Here is a 27,789-nt window from a genome sequence, read left to right as displayed (position 1 = left end):
TGCACTATTGGTGGCTGACTAAATACTTTTTTGCCCCACTGTATATATATAAATATATATATAACAATACTAATTTTAAAACTGTTTTCATTAAGCAATGTTCATTTGATAAAAGTATTTATTATAGATTAAATGCTTTAATGAAAGAACATCCTTCAATTATTCAATTTCTTAAATAATAACAGCTGCGGCCTAAAAGACTACAGGTAGCAGTTAAAAAGCACCCTTAGGCTGACGGATAACTATGGAGCATCGGATCTTTGAAGGTGTCCTCCTGTTTCTATTCCAAACACTAGAACTTGGTCATTAATGAGTCTTTTAGCAAGATACTGATCCAAGCATATTCCAAAATCATCGAAGAAACTGTTCACCAAACACAAACTCTCCCTTTTTCTGAGGTTTTAAGGTCTACAGCTCATCAAAAGTCAGAGAGGATTATTTAACAGTGGAGAGCCAAAAGTAGGACACAGTAACCTGGAAAGCCAGATTGATCATGTGTAGCACTTATTTAAGCTCCACACAAGATAGATCTGAATGGGACATTCAGCAGCAACCTTCCAAGCTGATTGGGTGAAACGACAGCCAATAATGGTAACAAATGCAATAGCAGCATTAATAACTACAGCAACTAATAGTCGTAACACTCCTGCTGTTCTTCTTTCAAAGATGTACAGTACGTAATGATGGATTCTTACAAAAAAAAATGTGAAAGCAGCAGTTACACGTGCGCATGTCTTCCAGCACTGCGATGTTTATTTAATGTTCTTTATATTACGGTTTAAGTTCCACCTTAAACCATAATACTGCAATGTGATTGGTTGAATTCAAGCAGTTTAAGTGGGAGCTCACAAATACTGCGGGAAATTATATTGCATGCAAGGTTTGGGAAGCAGAACTTATTTTTAGCTATTTCTGATAGATGATTGTTACTGAATGATAAAGACAAAAATCTACCTTCAAAAACTTAGAGATACTGAGTCTGGAGGGAAAATAATTCACGATTCCTTGCTTTGTATCTTGCAACTTTGTTAAATGTTTTTTTTTTTTAGATTAAGATTAAGAGCTTTCTTTTATATAAAATAGCCTGTACTTATGTAGCCTTTTTAAGTTAAGCGGACCCAACAGAAGCAATGCTGTATTATACAGGTGCCACCGGAGCCTCTATCACTCATGGCAAACACAGGTGGGAACAGAAAAGCACCTTTCAGGATTTTGTAAAAAAAAAAAAAGTTACTTCTAAATATTTGATTATTTTTATCTGTCTAACTGAATAAAAATATTAAAAATAAAAGTAAAAAATATCTCAATTTTAACTGCCTAACAAGCTTTTATCTAATTCAGTTCAGTTATATACACAGTTTATTTAATATACTGAGGAACAGCAGACCTCTATTTTAAGGTGATTTTACTTAAAATACATGCAATAATCTGCCAGTGAAGTAAAACAATTGCTCTAGGAAAGATTTTGTAAAAACAGGACATATATTTCCCCCAAACAAATTCACCAAGTGTATTTAATGCACAGGCAGATTGTTAGATTATTTTGAGTGAAATATTCTCTAAATAAGATAAATAATCTAACAGAAGTGGTTCTAGCTTATTATTACTTATCTTAGACTTAGACACTGTTTATTGTCATTTTGTATACACAGAGTGTATACAACATCTTGTTAAGTATAGCTTTTCAGACCATAAATGAAGTACAGCAGTGGTTAAATGTTAAAAGTGATGGATAAAAAACATGGTGCAAAAAAAAAACAAATTGATATGGAAGTTGAGAGCATTAATATATTGACCTCAAACCAAGATCAACAAGATTTTTTAGATAGATCCAAAATTATAAGACTTGGATAGATTGACAACTTCTATGTTGTCAATCTATCAACTATCTATGGCATAAATATCTTAAAAAACAATTAATATGCCATAGATATAAAGTGCAATAAGTTACTAAAATTGATTAGTCTGTTAAATACCTGAAAAACCCCAAACATATTAAAGAATTTTACATGTTAAAAGCAATACTGCTTTTTAGTTAAATTTTATCTAATTGTTGTTGTCTAATTGTCTAATTATTACAATTAAACAAAAAAACAACAACAAAAAAACAAGATAAATAGAAAATATCAAACTTACTATTTCCCAACACTTAAAGAACTGCAAAGAATAGGTATTAAATATTTTTTAAGCTTATTTTGACTTTAAGAACTGTGTATCAAGGTGGCCGGAAAAATGAATGAACAAAACAAGCAGCTTAGCAGATTCCATAAAACATCCTGAGAACATTTCAAAAACCATGCCAACAAGGACTTAAAACTGAGTTTGTAATTTTGCTACATGGAGAAACTAGCGAACCAGCAAGACCCTCACTACATCACACATCACTATGTGCAGTTATTTATTTCAGTATCAAAACAGGTTTAACTTTGGCAAAGCATTCATGCAGGAAAAAAAAATAAAATAATAATAATGCTTTGCAACAGGAGCAGTGAGTGTATTAATGTGAGGTATTTTTCAGAGGCTGACCTGCAGGCTGAGTGCAGAACTCCACAGATATTTCCCTCTTCTCCCGCTGATCACCTGGAAGCTGCCAAGGCACCTGATGTGGCTGTGCGACAACCTTCACCTTGTAAACTGTCATGGACTTCAAGTTGAAAAACTTGTACCTGTAACCCCCAGCCTTGACCATGTCATACTCTGCACCGTTGAGGAAGATAGTGTGACTGTAGTTGCTGTTGCTGGGCATCCAAGACAGCTCAGCAGAGCTCTGAGTGATGCTGTCCACCCGCAGGTAGTAAGGTGCCACCACTACATCCTTTCCCACAAGAAGAGTGCAGCGAAGTTCATCTGATGGGCCGCGGTCTGTGATGCTCTGCACTGAAATGCGGTAGGTGTTGGTGGCAAGATTGAGCTTTTCAATAAGGGACTTTGTCCTGCCCCCGTAGGGGACACTCATCCGGACCTCTTTATCAACCAGCACATTGTAGCCACTGATGGAGCCCCATCCCGGTGGGACCACAGGAGGATCCCAGCCAATAATCACACTCTTGGCTAACTGCTTGATCAAGTTGATGCGGCGGGGATAAGGCACAATGTCTTCACCGACCTCATCAATACTGACATCCAAGGTTCCGGTCCCATTGCTGGAGGAGCCCAGGAGGTCCATGCCCAAGCTGCTAGCGCTTAAACAGTCCAGTTTACTGTCAGATAGCAGGCTGCTTATGCTTGTTCCAGTTCCAGTGCTGCCGCTCAAAAGTCGCTGAGGCCCCAGGCTACTATGGTTGAGGTAGCCCGATTCTTTAACTGTCGTGTCTCTTCGTTGGACAGACGGTGTTTCATCATCTTGAACAAATTCCACAAAATTTGAAGGGACGAGTCCCCGCTGTCCATCCAGCAGCTCCCCTGAAATAAATAAATGATTACAAAAGGCTCAGTAGTGTGACAAAGTAGAAAAGACAGAAAAACTTTCAAATTAGAGTTTACCTTCGTAAAAGCCATCCTCGTCCATCGTTCCGTAAACGTAGAGGTACTTCCCTGCCACCAGGGGGAGCTCTGCTTCTGGGTGCTCATTAGGCCCATCATATGGATTGTAACTAGAGTAATTATCATACATAAATTATGATACATTATCCATAATATGATCAGGCACAACACTAAGACCGGCAAAGACACTATGATGGGTCTGTGGTAATAAAGCATCACAGGCAATAAAGTATGAAACTCCGTGTCCTGACACAGCTGCATTAGAGCAGGCATAACTTCTAGTAATATGAGCTGCATTAACTAATCAGTTGGACTGAAGCTGGCAACTCTTTAACACTTGGCGACAACTGCTATCTTTCTTGTTGCTATTATGTTAAATACTGACCATTGCAGACCTTTCATACCCCAAAAAGAGCTGCACTTTTAGAGATAAATCAGGGAAAAAAATGAATACAGAGGCTGAGGGTTGCAAACATCATGCAAATACATTATTGTGTAGGAAATACAAAAAGTATAACCAATAGCCAAATTTAGGCCTGCAAACACTAAACCAAGCAAAAATGCTACAAAGGAGCATAATAAATGCAGCAAATAAAAAAATGCACCGATCATATCAAACAGGGAGCAGAAAAGTGCAAAAATGCTGCAAATATAAACCTGTAACAAAATGCATACTAAATGAGGTTTACACACAAGCAGCATGAACAAGCCCAATTAACAAAATACTGGAGGTAGCTTAAAGAACTGCAAGTGAAAAAATGTTTCCAGTTCGCTCTACATAATGGAAGGGTTCCAGAACACTAGGGGGAGACAATTATCAATGTGCATAGGACCAGACCATAGACTTTACTACGACCTACAGTAATGAGTCATTCCAAATAGTGCAAATCAGTAAGGACAACTATGCAAATGTGGAAATTCTTTGGTGGTTGGCATATGATAAATGCTGCTGAACACTCCTGGTAGTAAGGAAGGAGATAGGGAAAAAAAGCAGGATTTTAAGTAACCACTTTTCATTTAGCAAAGGGATTTATGAGGTACAATTTGAGGTATTAGGAATCAGACAAATTGCAAAGAAACGTAGATGAGATGCCTACCAAGAAGACATTTTGAGGGAAGAAAGAAAAGGTCCATCTGTCTTTGAACCTTTTTAAACATGTTTCTGAACATTGTGTTTATATCATTACTCCAGGTCTGGTTCCAAATGAGTTGATGATGGTTTCCCCCTAGTGGTCTGGAGCTCTTCCATTATGCAGTGCTTGTCTTCAGTTTTTCTTAACTTGCAGTTGTTTCCGCTACTTGCATTATCCCCTTTTATATTTTTTGTGTTTGTGTGTAGACATCGTTTAAGTTTTGCAGCGGGTTTGCATTTGCGGCTTGTTTGCACTTTGCATCTCTCTTTTTTTGTGTTTGCACCATTTGTCTTTTGCAATGTTTTCCTTCACGTGTGTTTTGTGTGTTTGCTAGTGCATGTCTCATTTTTGTCTTTGCAGCAGATCTATGTAATTATATGTATTTGCAGTGTGTTTGCACCCCTCAACCACAAATTCTTCTCTAGAGATATTCTTATTTCATTTACGTACTCTAGGAATAACTACTATGAACAAAATAAGCAGTTTCTATAGCAATATAAAGCAAAAAAGGAGCAACCATTTCCTCCTTTGAGCTTCTGAATTTCTGATTTTGTATTCTATTCTATTAGGTTAATTTTCCTCCTTTGCTCTGAAGAATAAAGAAGCAAAAATGCCATGTTAAATCAAAAGAGAATGTCTAAAAAAATATTCATGAAGTTAAAACCTCCCCAAAAGTTGCCTTTAATAATCTCACCTATATCTAGCAACACACAGACGGACCTTCCCTGTGAATCGTGGTTTGGACCTGGTAGTTGAGCTCAGCTCTTTGTCCATCTGAAAAACAACACACATAATCCGGCTTTCTGTGCCGCTGTGAACTAACCTTCACGTCATGTTCAGCCGACCAGAGAATCACATTTAGAGAAAAGGATATGGTGTTTTATGGGTGACAATATAATATCAGTTGCTGCATTTTTCATAAAAAAACAAACACATTTCTACAAAAATAAAGTATTCTCTAGACTAGTGGTTTGGCTGTTTTCACTTAGCTTTAAAACAGAGAGAGAGAGAGAGAGAGAGAGAGATTAGGTAAAAAAAAACACAAAAAAACAGAGCTGCTGATCAAAACACAGCAATAGTGTAGTGTTGGACATGCCTCTTGGTTCAAATATAAAACTAAAAAATATAAAACTTGTTCCTGGGAAAAAGCTTGCTTAAGGCTCTTGCCTATTTCATAGTTTAATTATCTGAAGTTAAAATTTTTCATTTCAAATAATAAGTTTGAAAAAGATGTTTCTTATGGAGCCCCTAAAGGGACATGGAGGGAAAAAAGAAACTTTTGCGAGATCCCGCAATACTTTTGTGAGATCTTGCAAAACTATTGCGGGATCTCGCAAAAAAGAAACTTTTGTGAGATCCCGCAATACTTTTGCAAGATCTTGCAAAACTATTGCGGGATCTCGCAAAAGTTCTTTTTTTTCCCCTTTAGGGGCTCCGTAGTTTCTGAACTGTTCTTGTGGGAAAAAACGTCTTGTACTATGTTGCTTTTTTAAATGTTCAAAATAAGAGAAAACCAAGCTAACTCTACTCTTTAAAAAAAACAAATAAACAATAAGGATTCATGCTGGAACTAAGCTTTGTTCTCATCTGATCAACAAGCTCTGTCTGACATGGATTATTTCATCGCACTTATGGATTTCCAATTCAACAGTTTATATTGTTATCAGTTTTATTTTGTTATCAGCATTGAGTGAAATGACTAATATTTTCATCTTAACTGTCTATAGCATATCCAGTTAACTGAAATATCCACCTTGTTTCATCATAGCACTCAGACTGGATCTGTCAGATTTGTTTTACTGTAGGGAGTAGACAGGATATGGAACAGAGGAACATTGGATAAAGAACCGTGGAGGATCAGAGCGGATACCGACGAGTACCTCAGAGAGGAAAGCTCGTGCTGGGCTGCTGGCTCGACTGCGACTGAGGAATGTTGGCTTGACGGAGAGGAGCTCGGGCTTGTCTCCACTGATCTGGAGTGGTCGAATGAACTCAGATATCAAAGATCTGCTTGTTGGACCCTCATTGCCTGTGGAACAAACGCCATCACCCATCAGATCCTGATAGAACAAAATAACAACTGATAACAATGTGATCAGTACATTACGTTCAATGTACTTAATGTACTGATTAGGTTTTTAATACAAAAAGGAATGAGACGCATTGTAAAGAAAATCTAACGTCTTCATCTGATCAGCATAAGTTTGTTTTTTTAATGGTGCATGGTCACGCTATTTCACAGTTATTAAATTTACTTTTCCTTTATTTTGCTCAGTAATTAGTAAATACTAAATACCATATTGATACTGATATTAATGATAGCAATGTTTATCTTAATCTCAACAGTCTAATTACAAACAATATTATAAATAGATAGATTGATTGATTGATTGATTCTTTCCTTGATGCTTTTTTCCTGTTTGAATTTGCTAGGATTGGGATTTTCTTTTTCCTTGATGTTCTGATAGAAAGCTCTGGGTTCACTCGAACTTAAGAGTTGCTGTAGATCAGTTAATTTAATTAATATCGGTTGACCATAATTGATGTTGCGCCGATGGCATTTTTTGGCCCCGATACCGATACCCGGCTGTGCAGTATCGGCCGCTACCGATACCATATGTTTGCAATTGATGTGTGTGAATATATGAAGAACTGCATACTACTTCGATGTCAAATAATTGCCATCATGGCTTTGTCAAGCTGCTGCCTACCTTTGTGAAGCAGGAAGAGGACTAATACAAAGTGAATCCAGTAGAACTTTTTATTGCCTACCAGGAGTGGGTGACAATAGTTGAATAAACTTTTGGCTCTCAAAATGGTATCGGTGCCATATTTGTTGGTACTCGCCGATACTGATACCACCATTTTAGTGGCTCCGCCCCAAACTGGTATCAGTATCGGTGCAACACTAACCATAATGAGTGGATGCTTTACTGTGAGGACTCGCAGGAGGGTTGGACTCTATTTAGTTTTCACCATCTAGATTTCTAATACTTCTGTGGTATTGTCAACAGATGGCTCCACATCTGTTTATGTTTGCTCATCACACCTGGGGCTGGAGTTCTATTAAGGCTAAATAAGAAGTTAAAACCGTGTCAGGATGGATGCTTGGTGTATATAGTCTTATTTCATCACAATCAAATGTTTTTTTTTGGTCTTTTATTGTATATAACCTGAAACATTTAACCAAACTGAGTTTACCAAGTGATGTGTTGTAATACACAGCTATAAGTTAGAAATGATGACCAAACCATTTTTGTCAACATTAATCATGAAGATTTTTCCCACCTTTCTCTGTTGGGGCAGCCAATCCATTGAGGAGTTGTGACAAGGATTTGTTGGGGGATCCTGGTGATTCACTCAGATTTATGGGTTCAGAACTAAGGATGTCAAATTTCCCAGCTTGAAGCCGGAACTTCTCCAGCTCCTTTGAGAGGAGGTTGAACTGCTCACTCTGGGACCGACATTTCTCCTCCAGCTCTCGAACTTTGGCCTGAGAGCGCCATGGGGGAGAGTCAGAGAAAAAGACGGGAAAACAGAGACACATGATAGAAGCAAGTTAAGAGGGGGGAACAAAAAGGTGCAAAAATAAGGGCTGCACATTAAGAACACTGAACATGCTGAAAACATGCTGAACTAATGTGCAGGCATGCAAATGAAATGTTAAATGGCATTAAATATCAGACTGATAACAAATCATAAAAGTGACATAATATTTAGCACTACAGAACAAACACTATTAATCAAGAAAAATGGAAAAAAATAACATTTTAAGTGAGCAAAATAATTAAATAACTAAATAAGTTACGAAACTTCAGTTTTTTCTTCTAATTATCATGTAAAGATCAAAACCAACAATTTAAAATTGAAAGCTGATTAATTAGTCTCCGCCAGAGGTATGTCTGTACGCTATTAAATGTCTACCTGAAAGAAAAATGTACAGGAAGTTTAAATTTGTTGGTTGTGAACTTTAGGAAGGATGCAGGAAGAAAAAAATGGTTATCATCCATTTAAAAAGCAGGAAAGGCCAAGGCACAAACTTCACATGACAAGCTACACAGTGTAACTGTGTGGGCAGTTATAAAGGTGAGTCCAGGTGCTGCAGCATGTTTTCACACATCTAATGATGAAATCCATCAGCAATCATTTCTAAGAGGTCTGAAGCTGAGACGCTCTGAAAGGCACTGGGATTTTATTTTTTATTTAACTTTTCCCACAAACAGCTTCAGTTTGGGCTGTTTTGCACATGCTGGACCCTTAAACATGCAGGTCATTGCTAAAAAAAAACACATGCTAGATGAAGACAAACAGATGGTTTACTAAATGCAGACACTCATGCTTAATAAAATTCACTATGCAAGGCTACAAAAGATGTAGAGGAATTACATTATTTTACTCTGTATTAGGTTTCAGAAGCAATGTAAATGTACATTTTATGGAAACAAAATATTTTCCATATTTGCAACACAAAGATAGGCCTTTTCTATATAATTTGCTTAAACATTCAGGTCTGAGTGTTTGAAAGCGGCACATTTCTTGAGTCTGCCTGTAAGGCTTCATATTAGGCTTCAAAGGAAACTGACCTTCCTTTTTTTCTTTTTACCAAAGGAAATGTATGAATATGGAGGAGCAGAGGACTAGGAGATGGTTACATGCCTTATTGGGAAAGAGATTTGGTTATGAGAGAAATGCAATAAGCTCGTCAGCTGGCTTTTGAGACACAGCCATCTCGAGAAGTGGATCTTGGGAAGAGTACGGACAAAGTCTGCTACTTTCGTCACAATGCGTATTCTTGCCTCCATCCCTCAATAAAAGAGTTTGGACCATCAGGACTCTCCCAAGAGCCAGGATGCAAGCTAAACCAAGCGACTGGAGAAGCAGGACCTTAGCGGAGGAGGACTCAGATTCAGACCAGGACTAATACAAATCGCTGGTCTGATGAGACAAAGATTGAACTCTTTGTCAGGAAAAAAGAATCATGATGGAGGAAACCATCTACAACTCAGGATGATGTGACCAACGTCATCGTGAAAATGACGGAAGCTTCCAGCCACAGAAACTAAACCACTAGTCAAGATAAATGTAGGAAAGTAGAAATATCTTGGATGAAAACCTGTCCCTGGGTACTGTTCTCCGAACCCTCGACCAGGACGAGAATTGGTCTTAAACTTTAAAGAAGTAGCTTTAGGTCTGTGAACGCCTTAACCAAGCTAGAGAACACTCATATTTAATTAAAAATCCTGGGAGAAATCTATAGATGGGACAAACATCTCCTAACCAGCCTGATGAAGCTGGAGAGGTTCTACAGATAGAGTTACTGCGTCATCAGTTTATGGTTTACTTTCTAAGAAGACTTAAAAAGCATCACATAAAGTTTTGAGTAAAGATTTTGAAGACTTCTGTACATTGCCTGTCTTCTGCAAAATGAAACATCTCTAACTTTAAAGTCATCAGGTATGTTTGTGTTTAAAATAAGATTAATTAATTTGGGAATAAAGCTGTAACCTAAAACAAGGAAAACTAAAGCACTGAGAATTATTTTTTGATACTCTGTAGGGATAAATCACTATTTTCTCTCTGAGATCAGGGCCTCCTTTATATTTTAGAGGGTTTACAACATGTTATTAAGCAGTCTATTGTCACTAAAAAAAACAACTTAAAAAGATGTAATGTCCTTTTCTAACAGGGGCACGTGGAAATAGTCAGGCTCCAAAGAGTTGTAAAGTTTTATAAAGAATCAGGTAAAGGGAAACAGAAGAAACTTCTAATAAACTATATAGTGTAGCTGAATTATTAATCACGGTCAAGTGAAACTGATATCCTATTTGTGCAGCAAGCTAAGCTAAGTTATAAAAAAAGAAATAAATAAAAAGAAAGAAATATGACACACAGCTTTCTGAAAAAAGCCATAAAGTTTACTTAAATGAAACCTCAAAATCTTCTGAAAACTGAAATCTGGTTATCCCAGTGTTATAAAACTAATAGTTAATAGGCTTTAGAGCACCTAACACTAAGATTCAGCTATACTGTAAGTACCTAATAAATAACTATTCATGCAGTTTGGTGACACATCTTTTCTCTAAACCCGTTTGACTGCATATTCTGCTGTACTATATTAGCATTGATCTCAAAAACATAAAAGGAAACAAGGAAGCAATTCTGAAATACCTGCATGCTGTCCAAGTGGTTCTGTTTAAGCATAAACATAGACCCATAGAATAAAGAGAGATGTAGGGAGAGAAATTAAATATTTCATCACTCGAACACATTTCCAAGACTAGAAAAAAAACATTTCAGCTAGATTTAAACTAACATACACACAGAATAAAATATCAAGAGATTCTTCTTCCTTTAACAAAAATGGTAATACAAACAGGTTCTTCATATGCATCCAAAATGCAAAACAAGAATAATTTCATTCGCAGTTTAATAAAATAACACATGACTTTAAGGACTTAAAAGTGAGATTTTAAAGATCAGAAATTCACCCTCAGTCAATTGCATGCAGCGGCCATACAAAAACATCACTCCCCCCCATCCCTCCCCAGCCCATGTCCAGACGCTCACCTCTAGCAGATGGACAGCGCCTTCATGTTCCTTTTTAGCCTCAACCTGAGCCTGTGAAACACAGGGGGCAGTTCACTCATGTAGCACTCTGTACTACAGTTTAAAGTCAGTAAACCACAGAAAGGCTTTACAAACAGTATAGAGGTATTTCAAAGGAACAAGAACTCAATAGAAAAATGAAAGACGTTCAAGTTACATCAGACTAAAAAAAAACAAACAAAAAACAAACAGCAAAATAAAACCACATAAATTAATTAATAAATCAGAAATCATGTTCACAATTGCCATTTCTGATCTTCCATGCATTTTATGGCTCTCTATACATTCTCACATCAAAGATTTCTAAAGCATTTGTCAGAACTTGTACAAAAGGAAAACAAAACAGTGAACAGTTTCCTCTCATACATCTTAAAAAATGAAATATACTAATAACAATCTATGGGACAAACCAGCACAAAGCATTTTGATGTGGAAGGAAAACATCTTTTTTTTAACATCCTTTTTTAGCCGTTTAAGTTCAACTTTAGGTATATATATGATGAAATGTGACCTTTGGCATTACAGAGTATTCATTTGTTATGAGGTTTTAATTGCTTTCCTCCAAATACAAAGGAAGATATTTGGCTTTATCCAAACAAGGTCTGAATTAAAAAAGGCTAAAGTGTGAAGATGAAACTCTGAAACTGAAAGAGCTGTAATGGGCAATGAAGTGGCCTACTTATGACAAGCCAGAGGATGCGCCTAGCTTTACCACACAGGTAAAGAAGGTAAAGGAAGGAAGAAGTAGGATGTAAGCAATGAATGCAGAAGATAGAAAAAACGTTGTTCAGACCTGTGAAAGAGGCATGAGTAGTAAGAGTACAATCCACAAAATTTGAAGTCTGTTTCAAATTCATTTGTCATTCCAAAAAAGTAAAAAAAAAAACAATCCACTGGACTTTGTTTTCAAGTTTGAAGACGTTTTGCTTCCCATCCAGGAAACTGTTTCAATTAAAAATTTCAGAAATAAAGTTGTGTTTGACGCTTTATAGAGTGGACCAAAAACAAAGCCTTGTTTTGGCTTTGAAAACATGCAAATTAAACCGGACGGGTCTGCCTCTTGGGAATGGGCAGTCGTTGGATTCTTTGTTAGCCAGCAATTAAATTAAGAACTGTTAAGTAGGAGAGTTCTGCCAGCGAAGACTAAGGCTGTGTCTGAACGTTTGCCCTAATCCCTACAGAGAACACTATATAGGGGTTACACTGTCTTATATAAGGACTGGAAATTTCCGACAAAGCACCTTGAAAAGTGATCCTCCATGGTCACTAGACAAACAGATATATCCCAGACTGCTTTGCGAGAGCTCTCATAGTTCAGTTGTTAGCCATGTGAAATGAGGTTTCTTTTTTTTCTTTTTTTTTATCTAGAGCCTGTTTCAATTATTTATAGATGTTAACAGTCTGTTTACATTTCAAAACCAAGTTAGGTTAAGTTTTCAAAATCGCATATAGATGCATCCATGCACAACTGCCATGCTCTCCTAAAGTCTATGGCAATGCTAGTGTGAGTGGCTAACTTCCCTTCAACTATTTAAACTCCCTGTATCACCATTGCTCTTTGAAATGTTGCCTATTGTTGTCTATGGAGATGCCAGAACTCTCTTACCTAGACAGCTCTGATTTACACAAGGGGTTTTTAAATGTTGGATATGACCATGAAGCTTGTCGCATATACTCAAACCCAGCTTTGTGGGGATGGAGCCTAAGAGAACGGGTACTGTTCCTGTGCAGAATAGCTGCTAAATAACCACCTCATGTCAACTTTATGCAGAAATGATTATGCTCTGCCTCACATCACTGCTCGTTGATTAGACAAAGACAGCGTGTTGTTTAGACGACAGGTGCGTCACATTTAACGTATGTTTTTCCTGAAGCCGGCGATTAGAGACAGCTCCTCCTATACCTTTTCTTGGCCATTTGATTTTTTAGGATAGGGAGCAGCTGCTGCTCAGAGAAGAGAAATCATGAGGATTACTCAAACATGCAAGAATTAAGTGAAATACCCCTTTGTGCATGTTCTGATAAGTAATAAAGAGATAGAATAGTTGAATATCCATTATGAAGGCCATTTTAACTTGCTTAATACAAGATATGTAATATCTCAAAATAAAATCTGCAAAATAAAATAAAATCTGGCACAAGCATTTGTCTTCAGAAGTCAGTCAATGTGCATAGTGTAATCTCTATAAATCCAGCTGTTATGTGAAGGTTTTTGAAGTGAATAATAGTAAGAAACAACAGGAATACCCAGCAGAACATTAGGTGGTTCTGAGAGAAATTTGTGGTGAAGATTAGAGCAATAATATGGTTAAAAAATATACATATTGATATTTTAAGTTGCTCCATTCAATCCCTCACCTCAGAGACAACCCTAACCTGAAACATTTGGTCTGTAAGCAAATTATGAAGAGCATACATGAACCACTACCACGAAACATGGTAGTGGTTGCATTATTGTTTGGTGATTACTTTTCACTACAGGGACACTGGTTAGAGTTAATGAACATTTAAAGAAGTCAAATGCATGATTTTAACACAAGCTGACTTGAGGCAGAATAAGATGTTCATCACAATGTAGCCTAACAACACTAAACAGAGCCAGAGCTATAAAATAACATTTTATATCACTGTCATGTGTTTAACTGCTCCAGTTAAACTCCAGACAAATCTGACAAGACCTGTTTAAAAACACTACCCATCAAATCTGACTGAGTTTTAACCCTTTTCAAGAATGAGCTGAAGTGTGCATAGTTTGTAAATAAATCTTCCAAAGGAGCTGTGCATTATTTTCAAAGTGTTGACTAAATAAAGATGCAAGCCACACCTTTCAGATTTCTTTGTAATGGAAAAAGGAATTAAAATATGTTTTCCTTCCACTTTACAGTTAAACGTGGCCTTCTGTTGGTCTATCCCTGAAAAAAATCCTAAAAAAGGATTGTAAATTGAAGTTGTAATGGGACATAATGATTGCATAAAATATACCATACCATTAATTATATACTTATTTGAGATTCTGCACCAAAGAACTGGAGATATCACAACTTTTGCACTGTTTGAAAATATATCAGAATTCCTGACCTTTTTTTATCTGTACTTTCTCTTAAACAGAAACAGACCGGAGTGCAGCTCTTCATACACAATAAATACATTATGAAATATGTTAATGGGAAGTTGACATATCTTCAATGCCATGCTAATAAGGATTTATAGTTTTTTGTTATGCGTGTTTCATTTCTTCCTTCCATTGGATAATTACTTGCTTTAGAATATTACTCAGTGGAGTAATTTAAAATAACATTTCCTAAGGCTATGCAAACAAACATAGTTTTTATCCAATTGAATATTATTTTTACATCAGTAATTACCAACACTTCTGCAGTGCATGTAGAAGAATGAGCCTTACATCATAATAAAACACTCTGACTGCAGAAAAATCCCCACCATAATACATGACGTTTCTCTTGCGTTAGCTACAAACATCTGTTTCACATGATTATGAGAGCATGTGTGGACTTTACAGTATGATAAATCTCCTTTGCAGGATAACATTTTAGGAGAACACAGTGAGCAGGCAGTGTTTGAAGGACGATAAGGCTGTAATGAGCGTCTGTTAATGAGAAATAAAAAAATAAAAAAAGGAAGCTGAAAGCTACAGCCTGTAAAAAGCTGACTGTGAAGTCAGGGCGCTACAGCCACAGAAACGCTGTGGTAGAAAACTGTTTTTCTAGAGATGGCGCTGGTGACAATTCCTATCACGTTCGCACTATCAGCAATCTCAGCCACTGCTGGGTTCGCTGTGACATTACAGTCAGCTCCAGTGCACAGGAAGGGAGGCTCTACCATCAAGTGGCCGAGAGAGGCTTTTTGTTTTATTATTTTCTGTCATATCTACTTTGTGTCATGAATGACCAACGAGGCTGCTCAAAACAAGCGGGAGGAGAGTTCCTGAAATGTCAAAAATTTCTGAGTTCAGTTTAGGCACTATTGGAGCTGTGGTGATAAAATCAGAAAGTGAAAGATTGTCACCTATGGAGAGAGAAATCTGGATGATCCAAGGACTATCTTAGTGAAGTTTTGCCTTTTTTTCTTACAGAGTATATATTACAGTAGTGTGCACTGAAATGCTCTTTGATCTATGACACCTACTAAAATTAAAGCAAACAGCTACAATTAAAAAGGCCGGCCCTCTGGTGATGTGAGCATTATACATTTAGACTTTACTTACCTTCTGCAGAAGGTCAATCTCCTGCTGCTTTGCATTGAGGACAGCCAAGGCCTGCTCATGCTCCAACTCTAGCTGCTGCCTTCGCTCTGCAGCCTCTCGCATATGCTGTCCACAAAGGATGTAGGGATGGAAAGCCAGACATAGAAGACATCAGGGGGAGGCGGCAGAGAGGGGTGCTATTAGTGGAGCAAAAATCTAGCAAGTCTCTTCTTTCCAAAAAAAAAAACAAAAGCATCTCAAATCTTTACATTAATACATTTATATAAGCTTATTATCAAATGAATAAATAGAGGTTGGGTACCAAAATAACTATATCTTTAACGACAAGAAAGACAAACTGCATGTAAGGCAGAGTAAAGAATAATTTAAAATCAATTTAGCAAATTAATGAAGACTAGAGATGCTTTGCTTTTTAAGCAAATTCAAAGTACATTTCTTGCAAAAGCTTTCATAACCTTTGAACTTTTTTCACACTTTGATATCTTAGTCCAGGCATCCCCAAAGTCGGTCCTCGAGGGCCGATGTCCTGCAAATGTTAGAGGTTTCCCTGCTTTAGCACAGCTGATTATGATGATTGCAGTTGAGCAAAAGCCTATTAATCAGCTTTGAATTAAGAACATCAGTGCCGGAGCAGGGAAACCTCTAAAACCTGCAGAACAGCGGCGCTTGAGGACAGACTTTGGGGATGCCTGCTTTAGAACCACTGAATTCATTGCGTCAAACACAGTTATTTTATTTATATCTGAAAGTCTAGGGTTCATGTATGTTAAGCCCACTTTAGTCTCATGAAGCCACTGAACTAAATCAAGTTTAATGGAATCAAATTGCCTTTAGACATTAAACGAATTGTAGATAAAAAGCAGCAATTAGACTTTTGCATCTCTTTAATTCAAGACCAGAATGAATTTAGCTGCTCCGTGAAGGTCTCAGAGGTTAAATGGAAAAATCTGAGAACATAAAGCCTCCCAGAGATCAGGGAACTTATCAGAAAAGAAGATCAGATGAAAGAGTTTGTTAATCTGAGAATCAGTGCTCAGATTGTTACATGAATGACCTCTACATATAAAGAGGAAAACTAATACGGCACATAAACCTTAAAGAGAAAAATTCCTATAAAGGAAAAACAGGAGGGGCCGAATTTTTCTTTCCGGGTTTAGTTTTTCAGCAACAACAGGAAAACTTATGCTGGGAGGATGTGTTTAACTAAATATAGTGAAATCTTAAAAGATCTGAAATCTATTAATATAATCATTATACCGGTAATTGAATAATAACTGAGCTTTCGTAATCTCACACTGCATTAGAACTTAGATTATGGGTCTTGCTCAGGGACCCAGATTACAGGCTGTGGGGAACGAACCGGGTACTTGCAACCCTCTTAGAGCAGACCACTAGGCCATCACTCCCCCAATCCATTAGTAGGATGCAAGAGACTTCCAGTTTGTTTACTGGGACATTCTCTTCCACTGGTGTCTTTAGAATAATAAATTAATAATTAATAAATTACACCCAGGGTTTCCCCCCTCCTGCCAAGGTCACACTGGTTGGGTCCAACTTTTTTAATCTCAAAGCTGATTTTCTTCCATTTTACACTGACTGCAGTGCGCATGGAGCAGTGATGCCAACTCCTCTGCAATTATTGGCTGCCTTAAAGGCACTAGATGATGTCATCACCTACTTTGCGTCTTATTTCATCTCACAGCAGGAGGAGATTCCAAATCACGCAGCTGGCTTTTTTTTCCTTGGCTATCAAAGCAGCACCACAATATTTGGATTACCAGAAAGGAGAACTTGTGGGGATTTTAAGAGTGATATCTTTTATCCTCTCCACTGTAGCTACATGCATGCTCTGTATGAGAGATTGCTGAAAAAAATTAAGGTCAGCGACACAATGCAAGCAAATGTCTCCTGTTAATACCTGCTAATCAAGGAGGGTTAGATAGAAAGCTTTTAACCAATATGTATTCATGATTTGATTGGATTGTTACGACATAAATAAAGTATGAAATACACTCACCGGCCACTTTATTAGGTACACCTGTCCAACTGCTCGTTAACACTTAATTTCTAAGCAGCCAATCACATGGCGGCAACTCAGTGCATTTTGGCATGTAGACATGGTCAAGACAATCTCCTGCAGTTCAAAGCGAGCATCAGTATGGGGAAGAAAGGTGATTTGAGTGACTTTGAACGTGGCATGATTGTTGGTGCCAGAAGGGCTGGTCTGAGTATTTCAGAAACTGCTGATCTACTGGGATTTTTACGCACAACCATCTCTAGGGTTTACAGAGAATGGTCCGAAAAGAAAAAACATCCAGTGAGCGGCAGTTCTGTGGGCGGAAATGCCTTGTTGATGCCAGAGGTCAGAGGAGAATGGCCAGACTGGTTCGAGCTGATAGAAGGGCAACAGTGACTCAAATAACCACCCGTTACAACCAAGGTGGGCAGAAGAGCATCTCTGAACGCACAGTACGTCGAACTTTGAGGCAGATGGGCTACAGCAGCAGAAGACCACACCGGGTGCCACTCCTTTCAGCTAAGAACAGGAAACGGAGGCTACAATTTGCACAAGCTCATCGAAATTGGACAATAGAAGATTGGAAAAACGTTGCCTGGTCTGATGAGTCTCGATTTCTGCTGCGACATTCGGATGGTAGGGTTAGAATTTGGCGTCTACAACATGAAAGCATGGATCCATCCTGCCTTGTATCAACGGTTCAGGCTGGTGGTGGTGGTGTCATGGTGTGGGGAATATTTTCTTGGCACTCTTTGGGCCCCTTGGTACCAATTGAGCATCGTTGCAATGCCACAGCCTACCTGAGTATTGTTGCTGACCATGTTCATCCCTTTATGACCACAATGTACCCAACTTCTGATGGCTACTTTCAGCAGGATAATGCGCCATGTCATAAAGCTGGAATCATCTCAGACTGGTTTCTTGAACATGACAATGAGCTCACTGTACTCAAATGGCCTCCACAGTCACCAGATCTCAATCCAATAGAGCATCTTTGGGATGTGGTGGAACGGGAGATTCGCATCATGGATGTGCAGCCGACAAATCTGCGGCAACTGTGTGATGCCATCATGTCAATATGGACCAAACTCCCTGAGGAATGCTTCCGGCACCTTGTTGAATCTATGCCACGAAGAATTGAGGCAGTTCTGAAGGCAAAAGGGGGTCCAAACCCGTTACTAGCATGGGGTACCTAATAAAGTGGCCGGTGAGTGTAACTCCCTTACCTAATATTGAAATAGAGCTCAATGAATCAAGTGGTTGCAAAATGACAAAATGTGAAAAGTTTCAAGGGACATAAATGCTCCTGCTAGTCATTGTAAGTACTTGAACCTCCAGGTTTGCTGCCACCTTTATGTATCACATTTAAGGTCTGGTTAATGGGAGTCTTTAAAGGTTTTCCTCAGAGATCTTGTCTTTAAATTATGAAACTGGAGGCTTTGATGTGATATTAAAAGGTAAAGCAAACTGTGTAGCGTGCTCATTTGCCTGTGATCATCCATATCAACCAAGGAAGCCATACAAAGAAGGGACTGAATGCTAGGCCCTTTATGACAAAGGATGCCTGTGACATCTAGTCGCATCATTGCTTCCAGAATGTGTAGATCATCGACCCTCTAAGGTGAAAGAAGCAAATGACTTTTTCATGCTAGTGAAAATCAGGTTCTAAAACAGGTAATGTCATCAAACTTGTAGGTGACATTTTTATTGTGAATGGTGACCCAGCCTTTCTCTCTCCTCTTCCTCCCCCCTTTCATCATAAAGCCAAACTCTTCATCCTGCCTCATGCATAAATCACATTCCACAGTGCTGTGTTGTTAATCTGATAAACATCACACTGATAAAAGGAGACAAAAGCACAGCCACTGACATAAAACATTAAGGAAGGGAATAACTCAGGCTGCTCCCAAACAGGTGGCCATAGCAGTGATACCTTAGAGATCTAGCAGGGGGGAGAGGGGATGGGGAGAAGGAAGCAAAAGATCCAGTGAAGTTGGAAAACATAAGAGTGACATAGGCAAGTAAAGAGGGCAGACTGCTTCCAGCTTGTGCTCTTTCACAGCTCCGGCTCAGACCTCCCAACACGGCACTGGAAAGCAACAGACATGTCGAGGAAATTAGACACTATGGAGGAACAGCAGCATATGGAGGCAGGGGGAAGGTGGGGGGCACAGGTAGGAGAGAAGGTGCTAGAAGAGAGTTAGGCTCCTTAAAAGGTACTGAATTAGAGCCCTGGATGGAGCGACTACTTGATCCAGAGGTAGACAGTTGGCAGATAATTGCATCACTTGGGTGATGTTTTCCTACCTTCAGCACCTGCTCTAGGTTCTCCAGTTTGCCTTGGAGCTGGTTCTTCTCCCACAGGGCTAAATCTCTCTCCTGCGTCACAACTCCAAGCCGCTCTTTGAGCTGGGCATACTCTGATTTCACCTGTTCAGATGGGAAGAACAAGATACGGAGGAAGCGAAAATTTGAAAGACCAAAAGCATCAAATTGGTAGATTCTTGCTTTAAATCACGATTTCAGGTTTTGCCAAATGACATCTGTATTTTGTACCATACTGTTGTATTGTTACTTTATATCTATCTTCAATTGCAGTTCATAATTAAGTTTTCAATGAATTTAAGAAATGAACACACATAAAAAAAGCTTTAATCTTAATATTAAATCTCTGCATTACTTCTAATTTCTATTAACTTTCTCTAAATCATCTTTTATTTTGTTAGAATCCTTTTAAATATAAAAGATCACGACTTCCGATCGAACTAGAAGAAATATCTGAACAAACCATTTCATTTAGACAACAGTTTGTTTTGCTTTGTTTTGTTTTTGACCATTAGTAGAATAAAGATATTTATTTAAAGTAATCTCCTGTCAAATTGGTAACAAAATATTCCCAAAACGGAGACCAATTGACACTTGACCGGTACGAATGGCAGGCACCTCCTTATTATTGCAAAAAGAAATATATTTTAAAAAAAGATAGCGTGAAAAAATGAGATCATTACAGGAACTGCGGAAAAGTTGCTTCTGCTGCCTTAAAATTGCTTCTTAAAAGAAGGGTTTTCACTCTGTGATAGCTGTCACCAGATAAAACTCTATGACAGTGTCTGTAACAAATGGATAACCACACAGTTATTGCGCTCATTTTTCCTTTTAAAAACCTTTTTGTTTTGGGACTAACTGACTGCAGGATTAAACATCTCATCTTCATGCCTGCTTTGTTTTGTGACTTTATCAAGCATGGCTAAACATTGCAATACAGAACAAATCTGTCCTCTGGCAGACAAAAACTTGCAAAAGTCTTCATTCATCTTCCTCTATGTTTTCATCAGGATTTCTCCACATTTCTCAAGCCCGGATTTTATTATTAGTTGGAAACCTGCCTTTCAGCTCAGCGTGCATGATAGATCAGTACAACAGTATCAAGAAGAAATAAGCATGATGTGTGGCATTAGGTGAGCTGGTATATAATAACAGTTTTTTGTTTTTTTGTTATTATTCATCCCATAGTAAACGATGATGTACAGTAGAAGTAAGAAGCAGGTTTTAGTGCCCTGGAAATATATTCATATTCCAGTTTTCCACACTTTTGGTCATGTTTTTTGTTGTGTTTAAGTTTTCTTTTTGAGTTTTCTTTGGATTTATTTCTATTTTGTGTTATTCTATTTCTTTTTTGTTGGATTAGAGTTCTTATGTACTTCCTGTTTACTCTCTGTTGCTCTCTTGTGCCAGTCTCCCTCCCCCACCCTCCCTTGTAGATTCCTGTCCACACCTGTTCCTCGTTTGCTCAATTAGTCCTCTCATTGTTTCTGTCTCCCATATATACACCTCCTGTTCAGTCACTCTTTCTCTGCTCCTCATATGTGTTTTCCCTGACATCCCATGGGTTTTGTTCTTTCTGTATTTTTTTTTTGTTTTTACTTTTTTTTTCAGTGGCCACCTTTTGGTCACCCTTTCAATGTGATATAACCTCAGATTTCAATGTATTTTATTTGACAAACTAATCAAAGTTAGGGGCAAAATATGTTTTTATTAGTTTGTTTTCTTTAGGAATAAGTCTGAAAGTTGTAGTTCAGATCTTCCCACTTTATAGGCTTTATAGGACTACCCTTCACTTTAATTATAACAAGTGTTTTGGTGCTTGTCTCTTCCTACTTTTGCACAATGAGGTTAAAAATTTTCCATTTTTATCAAAGTAGCTAAAGCTTTTTTAATGAGCAATTAGAGATCACCTTTGAACTGCAGCTTTTGAGTCTAACCACAGATGTGTAGTTTAGTATAGCTCTGGATGTAAATGTCTTAGAGGGTTAAAAAAACACACACAGAAACTATTAAAATAAAAACTTTTTAATGACCCTCTTGGCTGCTTCTTTAAGACATTGTTGCATAACCAAACCCCACTTTAAATTTCTCCACCTCTTCATCCCTGACCTGTCTGGCAGGATTTTCATAGCACAGTTTTTTCTCTAATTACAGAACAGGCTTAAGTCGCCTCATATTTTTTGAAGCCGTATGACACCTAACTATTCAAAAGTAGTTGTCAGTTATGTTGGCTCACACTGGGGCCATCTGTAGTTGGAGAGTTGATGGTTTTTAAGTACCATGGAGGCTCAGCCTACTAAACACATTGCAAGTCAAAGACCCACCTGTTGTTGTGTATAGCTTTTGTGTTTGGCGATATGAATCACGATGAATGTGCTTGTGTAACCTCTGTGGAGTGAGTTCCAGGATCCGTTTTAGCTGCTTGGTTTTGTGGTTGCAGAGATTTTGCACATGCATCGTTGTTCTCTAATAATTTTACAACGAAGCTCCGAGGGCTTAAAAAAACAGCCTGATTTATACTAAAACAAGATCATACACAGATGGACTCCATTCAGGAGGACGATTGTAAAGCAAACTGTTTGCACAGGATTGCTTTTGAACAAAGCAGGATGAAAATAAATCCGTGCCACACTTTCCAGAATGTTATTTGTGGGAAAACAAAAGAAAAGCATTTATATTTTGTTTCTGATGATGTGTTGAATAAAAACCAATCACATTGAAGTTTGTGGTAAAGTAGAAAAATATGATGTTCAAGGTGAAGTATTGAAGGTTTATTGAAAAAAATCCACTGAAAATGAATAAATAGTTCATTTTTTTAACCAGTGATATTTTTTAAGACGGTATTTAATGCCATAATCTAAAGAAAGAAACCAGATCTAAAATGCTTCCACTAAGTCTAAGCAGCAGTGCTTGTTCTCTCTCTAAAGAGGGAGTATTTTCAGTCAGCACTTTTAATGGCCCCTAATCGCCGCTAAGTTGACTAGCCCCTACAGCTGTAATGTGGTAAAACCCCGTCCTCAGAACAGCCATGAATGACTAATGATTCCTCAAGGAGAGAAACTGTACAAACACTAACAAATCAAAACACACTCTAGTAAGTCTGCTTGAGCACATGGCCTCACAGTACCAACCAGTCAGTGTACATAAACCTACCCCTCTACCCTGACCTTGGCAGTCTGAGCTCAATTATAGAGGAAGCAATAAAAATGGGTTTGTTAAAAGGCAGACTTTTATATCTTTAGAAATCACAGGAATCCGCCTAAACAGATGTTTGCAAAGGACAAAACCTGAAATGTATTTTTTAAAGCAGCTTGAAGTCATCCATGCGCTGAAACTTCATATTTTAAAACTGCAGTTTATAAAAAGGATACTTAGGTACTGAATAAATTAATATCTGATATAAAAAATGATGTAGTAAAGAAAAATTCTACTATTTTTAAGAATATAAGGAAATATTTAAAGGTATAGTGGAGGATGCTCTTTTTCCGGGTGGATCATCAAAATAAATGGTCCTCCTAATTGTCAATCATTCTGGTGATATGTTTATGTAAGGCCTAAATAATTACTTGCCGGTAATTACTTCATTGTTGGGTAATTACAAATATAAAGTTTTTTCTTGTTTCAAAGTGAGGTCAGGGTAACCTTGAGGGGCAGTGAGGGAAGACTGCATCATCCTCCGGAGAAAAACAGCCTTTGGTCAGGCTGTCTTCTCCGTAAGAGCATCTCAGCAATGGAACACAGTGCCAGAAACCATCAGAGACTCTTTGTCATTCTTTTCATTCAAAAAGAATGCAAAAAAATGGCTTGTAGAGAGCCAAATTTGTGGGCACTAAGGTTTTCTGTGTGTATTTAAATAATTTTACCATTAATTTTTTATTATTTTACATGAATTGTGTTTCTTAACCATAATGTTTTTTATGCAATTGGTATTGTAATTTTATCTTGTGATTTGATACTTGTGTTTATTTTTAAGGTTGCCTTTTTTATACCTGGCTGGGTGACTACGGATGAAAATTAGCACTCCTTATTTAACTTTGGTATATTTACATTGTTTTAATGTTGATTAATGTACACTGTCCCCTTTCAAATAAACAATAAATGAAAAAATAAATGAAAATAAAGTAAATTAGTGTGACTTGCTATGTTATTATCGTATTATTATATGGTTATTGATGTACTGTTAAAGAAAGCGTTACTGAATAACCGTTTAAAATGTTATTCATGATATGAAAAAGGTATTTCTAATCAAATTTATCAATTTGGTTTTTGAATTTTCTTTTAGAAATAGGATTTGAAAATACATTCCTCATACACACAATCCTATTTAATATTATATATTTAAGATGTTAGAAAATTAGAAAATGCTTTTCACATTAGAATGAAATTGTCTGATTTAAATGTTAAATTTAAAATGGCTGGATTTCTTTTTCAGTGACTCTGTAGGTCCTCCATAAGCTGAAGCCAGGTTACAGTATATCAGAGAAAGCGGCACATGGCATCAAGTGCAGAAGACCTTGATCTATGAAGTAAAAAATACTAAAAACTGAACTGCAAGCTAAAAGCTTTGTGAAGATGTATTTGAGTAGGGAGAAGCCTTCTATAAAGCTCTTTCACCTCTTACCTTTTCATACTCAGATGCTTTGTGGCTGTTGTTGAACCACTGAAGATTCAAGTGCTTGTTCTCCTGCAGGAATTCTTGAAGTTCATTCTCCTAGGCAAGAGAGTCAAAGAGAAAGTAATGCTTACAACCTGAAAAGTCGCCATGATTAGACAAGAGGAATGCACTAAAATCCAGTGTTTTGTCAGCAACAACCCATCCATTATTCATAAGGAGGCTGCTTCAGGGTCTGTGGTTTGTGCCGGGTAGAATAACTGAAAGAAGCTGCCATTTCAGTCACCCCGCAGCAGAACAATGATATTGACATATAGGTAAGTTTTATGTCAGAGTTTTAAACATGCTTTAATATTTGTGTAAAGAAACCCGGATAAACTGTGAAGCTTTCCGCTCTCACACATTCAAATCATGTGTTCCCAGTGCAGAGTAAAAGAAAACAATCTCTTCACTGCAGAGGAGGAAAACTAATTACATTCAATCAACAAATGTGAAGTGTGCCATGGAAGCAATTTTCAGTGTCGACTGTGGGGTTTTCCACGACGAGCAATTTATTGCAGCTACAGCAGCATGTTAGCCAATTGTTGTTGTTGTCAGGAGCTAGGAAACCCACAGGCTCATGCATGATACATTTACTGTAAAATGGTGCTTCTTAATGGCCTGGGATGGTGAGCCTGCTCCGGCTGCCTTATGTTTTACTTATGAAGGACGCTTCAGAGTTGAATTCGAGATGAAGGTAAACATGAAAGAAATAAATTCATTCTGAAGTACACTTGTTGAAGAAATGAAAAGATTAAGCTTTGTTACTCTGGGGATTTATGAATGATGTTCATAAAGCCCTGTAAAACTGTAGCCTGTCTGCTTCTAATATTCATACAATCACTACAAAGACAAAACGCAGAGGAGAAATGCTGTCAAGGACGAATGCAACCATGTAAACAGCCTGAAGACTGCAAACATCCCAGTCATCAAGCTTTGTATTTACGCTGGCATTTGCGTTCATTGATTTATCATTATTTATCAGTTAGCTATCAGTAAGAATTGTTTTAGTTTTTTTTTTTTTGTTTTTTTCATGCTTTCACAACAACAACTAGCTCCCTCCTTCTAACACATGCCTTCATTTGATTGTGTTATCTGGCAATCAATCTTTCACATTTTGAACCATTTAGCCTGTTCTAGTTCGCTAAGTGGGTTCTTTTAAGATCAGGGATTTTTTTAACATATCTATCTGATTTCAGATCACTGTGATGCTGTGTAACTTGAATGTTCTTACCCATAAGGTTACAAAGGTTTAGCAGGACGACAACGGTTTTGGATGCAGGAGTTCGTCGGGCAACTGGAAGGTAGATGGTTTCAACCCCAGCTATGTCCTTCTCAGTCATCTTTGTACAAGACAATTTGTATGCATTGCCTACTGATAGTGGTCAGAGGGCACGATGGCGCCAGAGTAGAGCAGCCTCACTTCTGTCAGCGACCCCCCAAGACATCTATGGCTATACTGGAGCTTTCCATTATCAGTGGGTGAATGACTGGTTATAAAAGGCACTATATAATCCGTCTTTTACAGTTGCTTTTTGTATCTCTGCTTCTTTTTGTGTCTCTGCTTCTGTCTCCTTGAACCCCAGTCGGCCTCAGCAGATGGCCGCTCACACTGAGCCTGGTTCTGCTGGAGATTTCTTCCTGTTGAAAGGGAGTTTTTCCTCTCCACTGTCGCTACAGGCATGCTTAGTGTGAGGGATTGCTGAAGAGTCAATGAGTCAATGCAATCAACTGGTTTTCCTTAGATAGAAAACTTTGAATCAATTTGACTGTATGGTCTTTTGAACTGTAAAGTGCCTTGAGATGACATGTGTTATGAATTGGCGCTATAGAAATAAACTGAACGGAACTGAATATAAGTACAAGTAGAAAGCAGAATTTACAGTCACATTACTTATGGACAGCTTAGCTAAAATGATATATATCTTCCAAAAAAGTTCCTTTTTTGTCTTACCAAACAGAATAGTTGACATTAGTCTGGAAGATTATTAAGATGCTTTTAGCAAAGCTTAAATGAGCCTTTGTGATGCTATTTTTTTTGGTAAACATGGGCTTTCACCTTGAGCTCATGTTTGCCCTGAATCTTTTTTAACATTGAGTCATGAAAACTGATGTGAACTGAAGCAACCAAGGCATATACTGCCTTAGATTTCAATCTGGATTCTGTTGTCAGCTCTTTGATAACTCATCAGTTTGCTCTTGGTTGGTTACTCATGGGAAGATTCACCACTGCTCACTGCTTTCTCTACCGGTGGGCAACAGTGATCACTGCTGAGTGTCCCAAAACCACAGAACAGGCTTTAATAATTCATTTTTTCCACAGAAGGGGTACAGTTTTTTACTCAAGGACACTGGTTTATATGAGTTTTTGTATTCTTTCAGGTCCTCTTTACTGTCACTGACATAAGGTTCACGTTTATATTACTGCTATTGTTTAAAATCCTTTCCACATTCCACAGACAGTGTCAATCGAAAGACAATCAGCTATGTCTTTGTGCTGTCGTGTTGCCGTGTTAACGCTGTAAACAGATCAATGTAAGTCATAATCCCTTGGCAAGACACATTTTTATGGAGAGTCTGTGCGCCCACAGATGGAACAAATGGCATGCAGAAAACACTGCATCCTTCACTGGGCTGCTTTAAGCATTATTCAGCTGAAAAACGCAGATTTTCTGCTGAGGCAGATTCGCTTGAATACTAACATGAATCTGAATGAAAAGCAAATGCTCCCAGAATGGTAGGTTACAATCAAACAAAAAGCCAGGATCAACCAAGCAGGAATAACAACATTATATTCATTTATAGATATAATAAAATCTTCACTGTGCATTGCTATTCATTCTGCAGCTTTTCACAAGAATATGTCTTAAGACTAACAATGAACATGGCTTTCAGGATGAAAAATGGAAGAAGTTTAACATGTTATTGAGTAGGATGCTTCTCTTTTGTTACCCATATCAAAACCACAAAAAAAAAAAAAAAAAAAAAAAAAAGGGGGGGGAAACTATAACCTCAGGAATTCCTGGCATTCAATCTAACCTGATAAGCGAATGATGAAGAGGCAAAGAGCGCATGGAGGAGTTTCAGAGATCCATAGCTCAGTTGGAATACTCTGTCAGCAGGGCAACTAGAGGTGCACTCCATACTGTAAATGTTTTTTTTTAAGGGATGAAAGTCACTTTTGAAATAATGTCTAAAATAGTTTAATTGGCAGTTCATTAGAAGTTAGGGAAGTTGCTTTAGTGAGTTGAGACCAAAGTTACAATTTGTACGACACTAAAGCTCCTCACAGTAATTAAATAATTTATGTAAGTCTGCTTCATATTGTGGTGTCAAAAATGTCTATAAT

The 27,789-nt window shown here is 37.7% G+C and overlaps 1 protein-coding gene across 11 annotated transcripts in view; it reads right to left on the bottom strand.

Annotated features, from left to right (window-relative positions):
* The window catches only part of LOC107081823 (RIMS-binding protein 2-like), a 139,687-nt gene that overhangs the window by 26,559 nt on the left and 85,339 nt on the right, over positions 1-27,789 (bottom strand). For 10 of the 11 annotated variants that reach the window (XM_015370126.1, XM_015370133.1, XM_015370127.1 and 7 more), the window contains 10 exons: positions 24,411-24,500; positions 19,772-19,894; positions 15,448-15,552; positions 11,184-11,234; positions 10,785-10,805; positions 7,905-8,109; positions 6,497-6,645; positions 5,311-5,390; positions 3,484-3,593; positions 2,527-3,402 (listed from right to left, as the gene is read on the bottom strand). In XM_015370126.1, coding sequence (XP_015225612.1) covers positions 2,527-3,402; positions 3,484-3,593; positions 5,311-5,390; positions 6,497-6,645; positions 7,905-8,109; positions 10,785-10,805; positions 11,184-11,234; positions 15,448-15,549 — 1,594 coding nt within the window. In that variant the 5' untranslated portion in view covers positions 15,550-15,552; positions 19,772-19,894; positions 24,411-24,500. The remainder of the gene's footprint in view (positions 1-2,526; positions 3,403-3,483; positions 3,594-5,310; positions 5,391-6,496; positions 6,646-7,904; positions 8,110-10,784; positions 10,806-11,183; positions 11,235-15,447; positions 15,553-19,771; positions 19,895-24,410; positions 24,501-27,789) is intronic. The other variant, XM_015370128.1, reaches the window with a different exon arrangement.

This window comes from Cyprinodon variegatus, unplaced genomic scaffold, assembly GCF_000732505.1.
Source record: "Cyprinodon variegatus isolate N-32 unplaced genomic scaffold, C_variegatus-1.0 Scaffold41, whole genome shotgun sequence".
NCBI lineage: Eukaryota > Metazoa > Chordata > Actinopteri > Cyprinodontiformes > Cyprinodontidae > Cyprinodon > Cyprinodon variegatus.
This window is presented reverse-complemented; position numbering and strand designations above follow the sequence as displayed.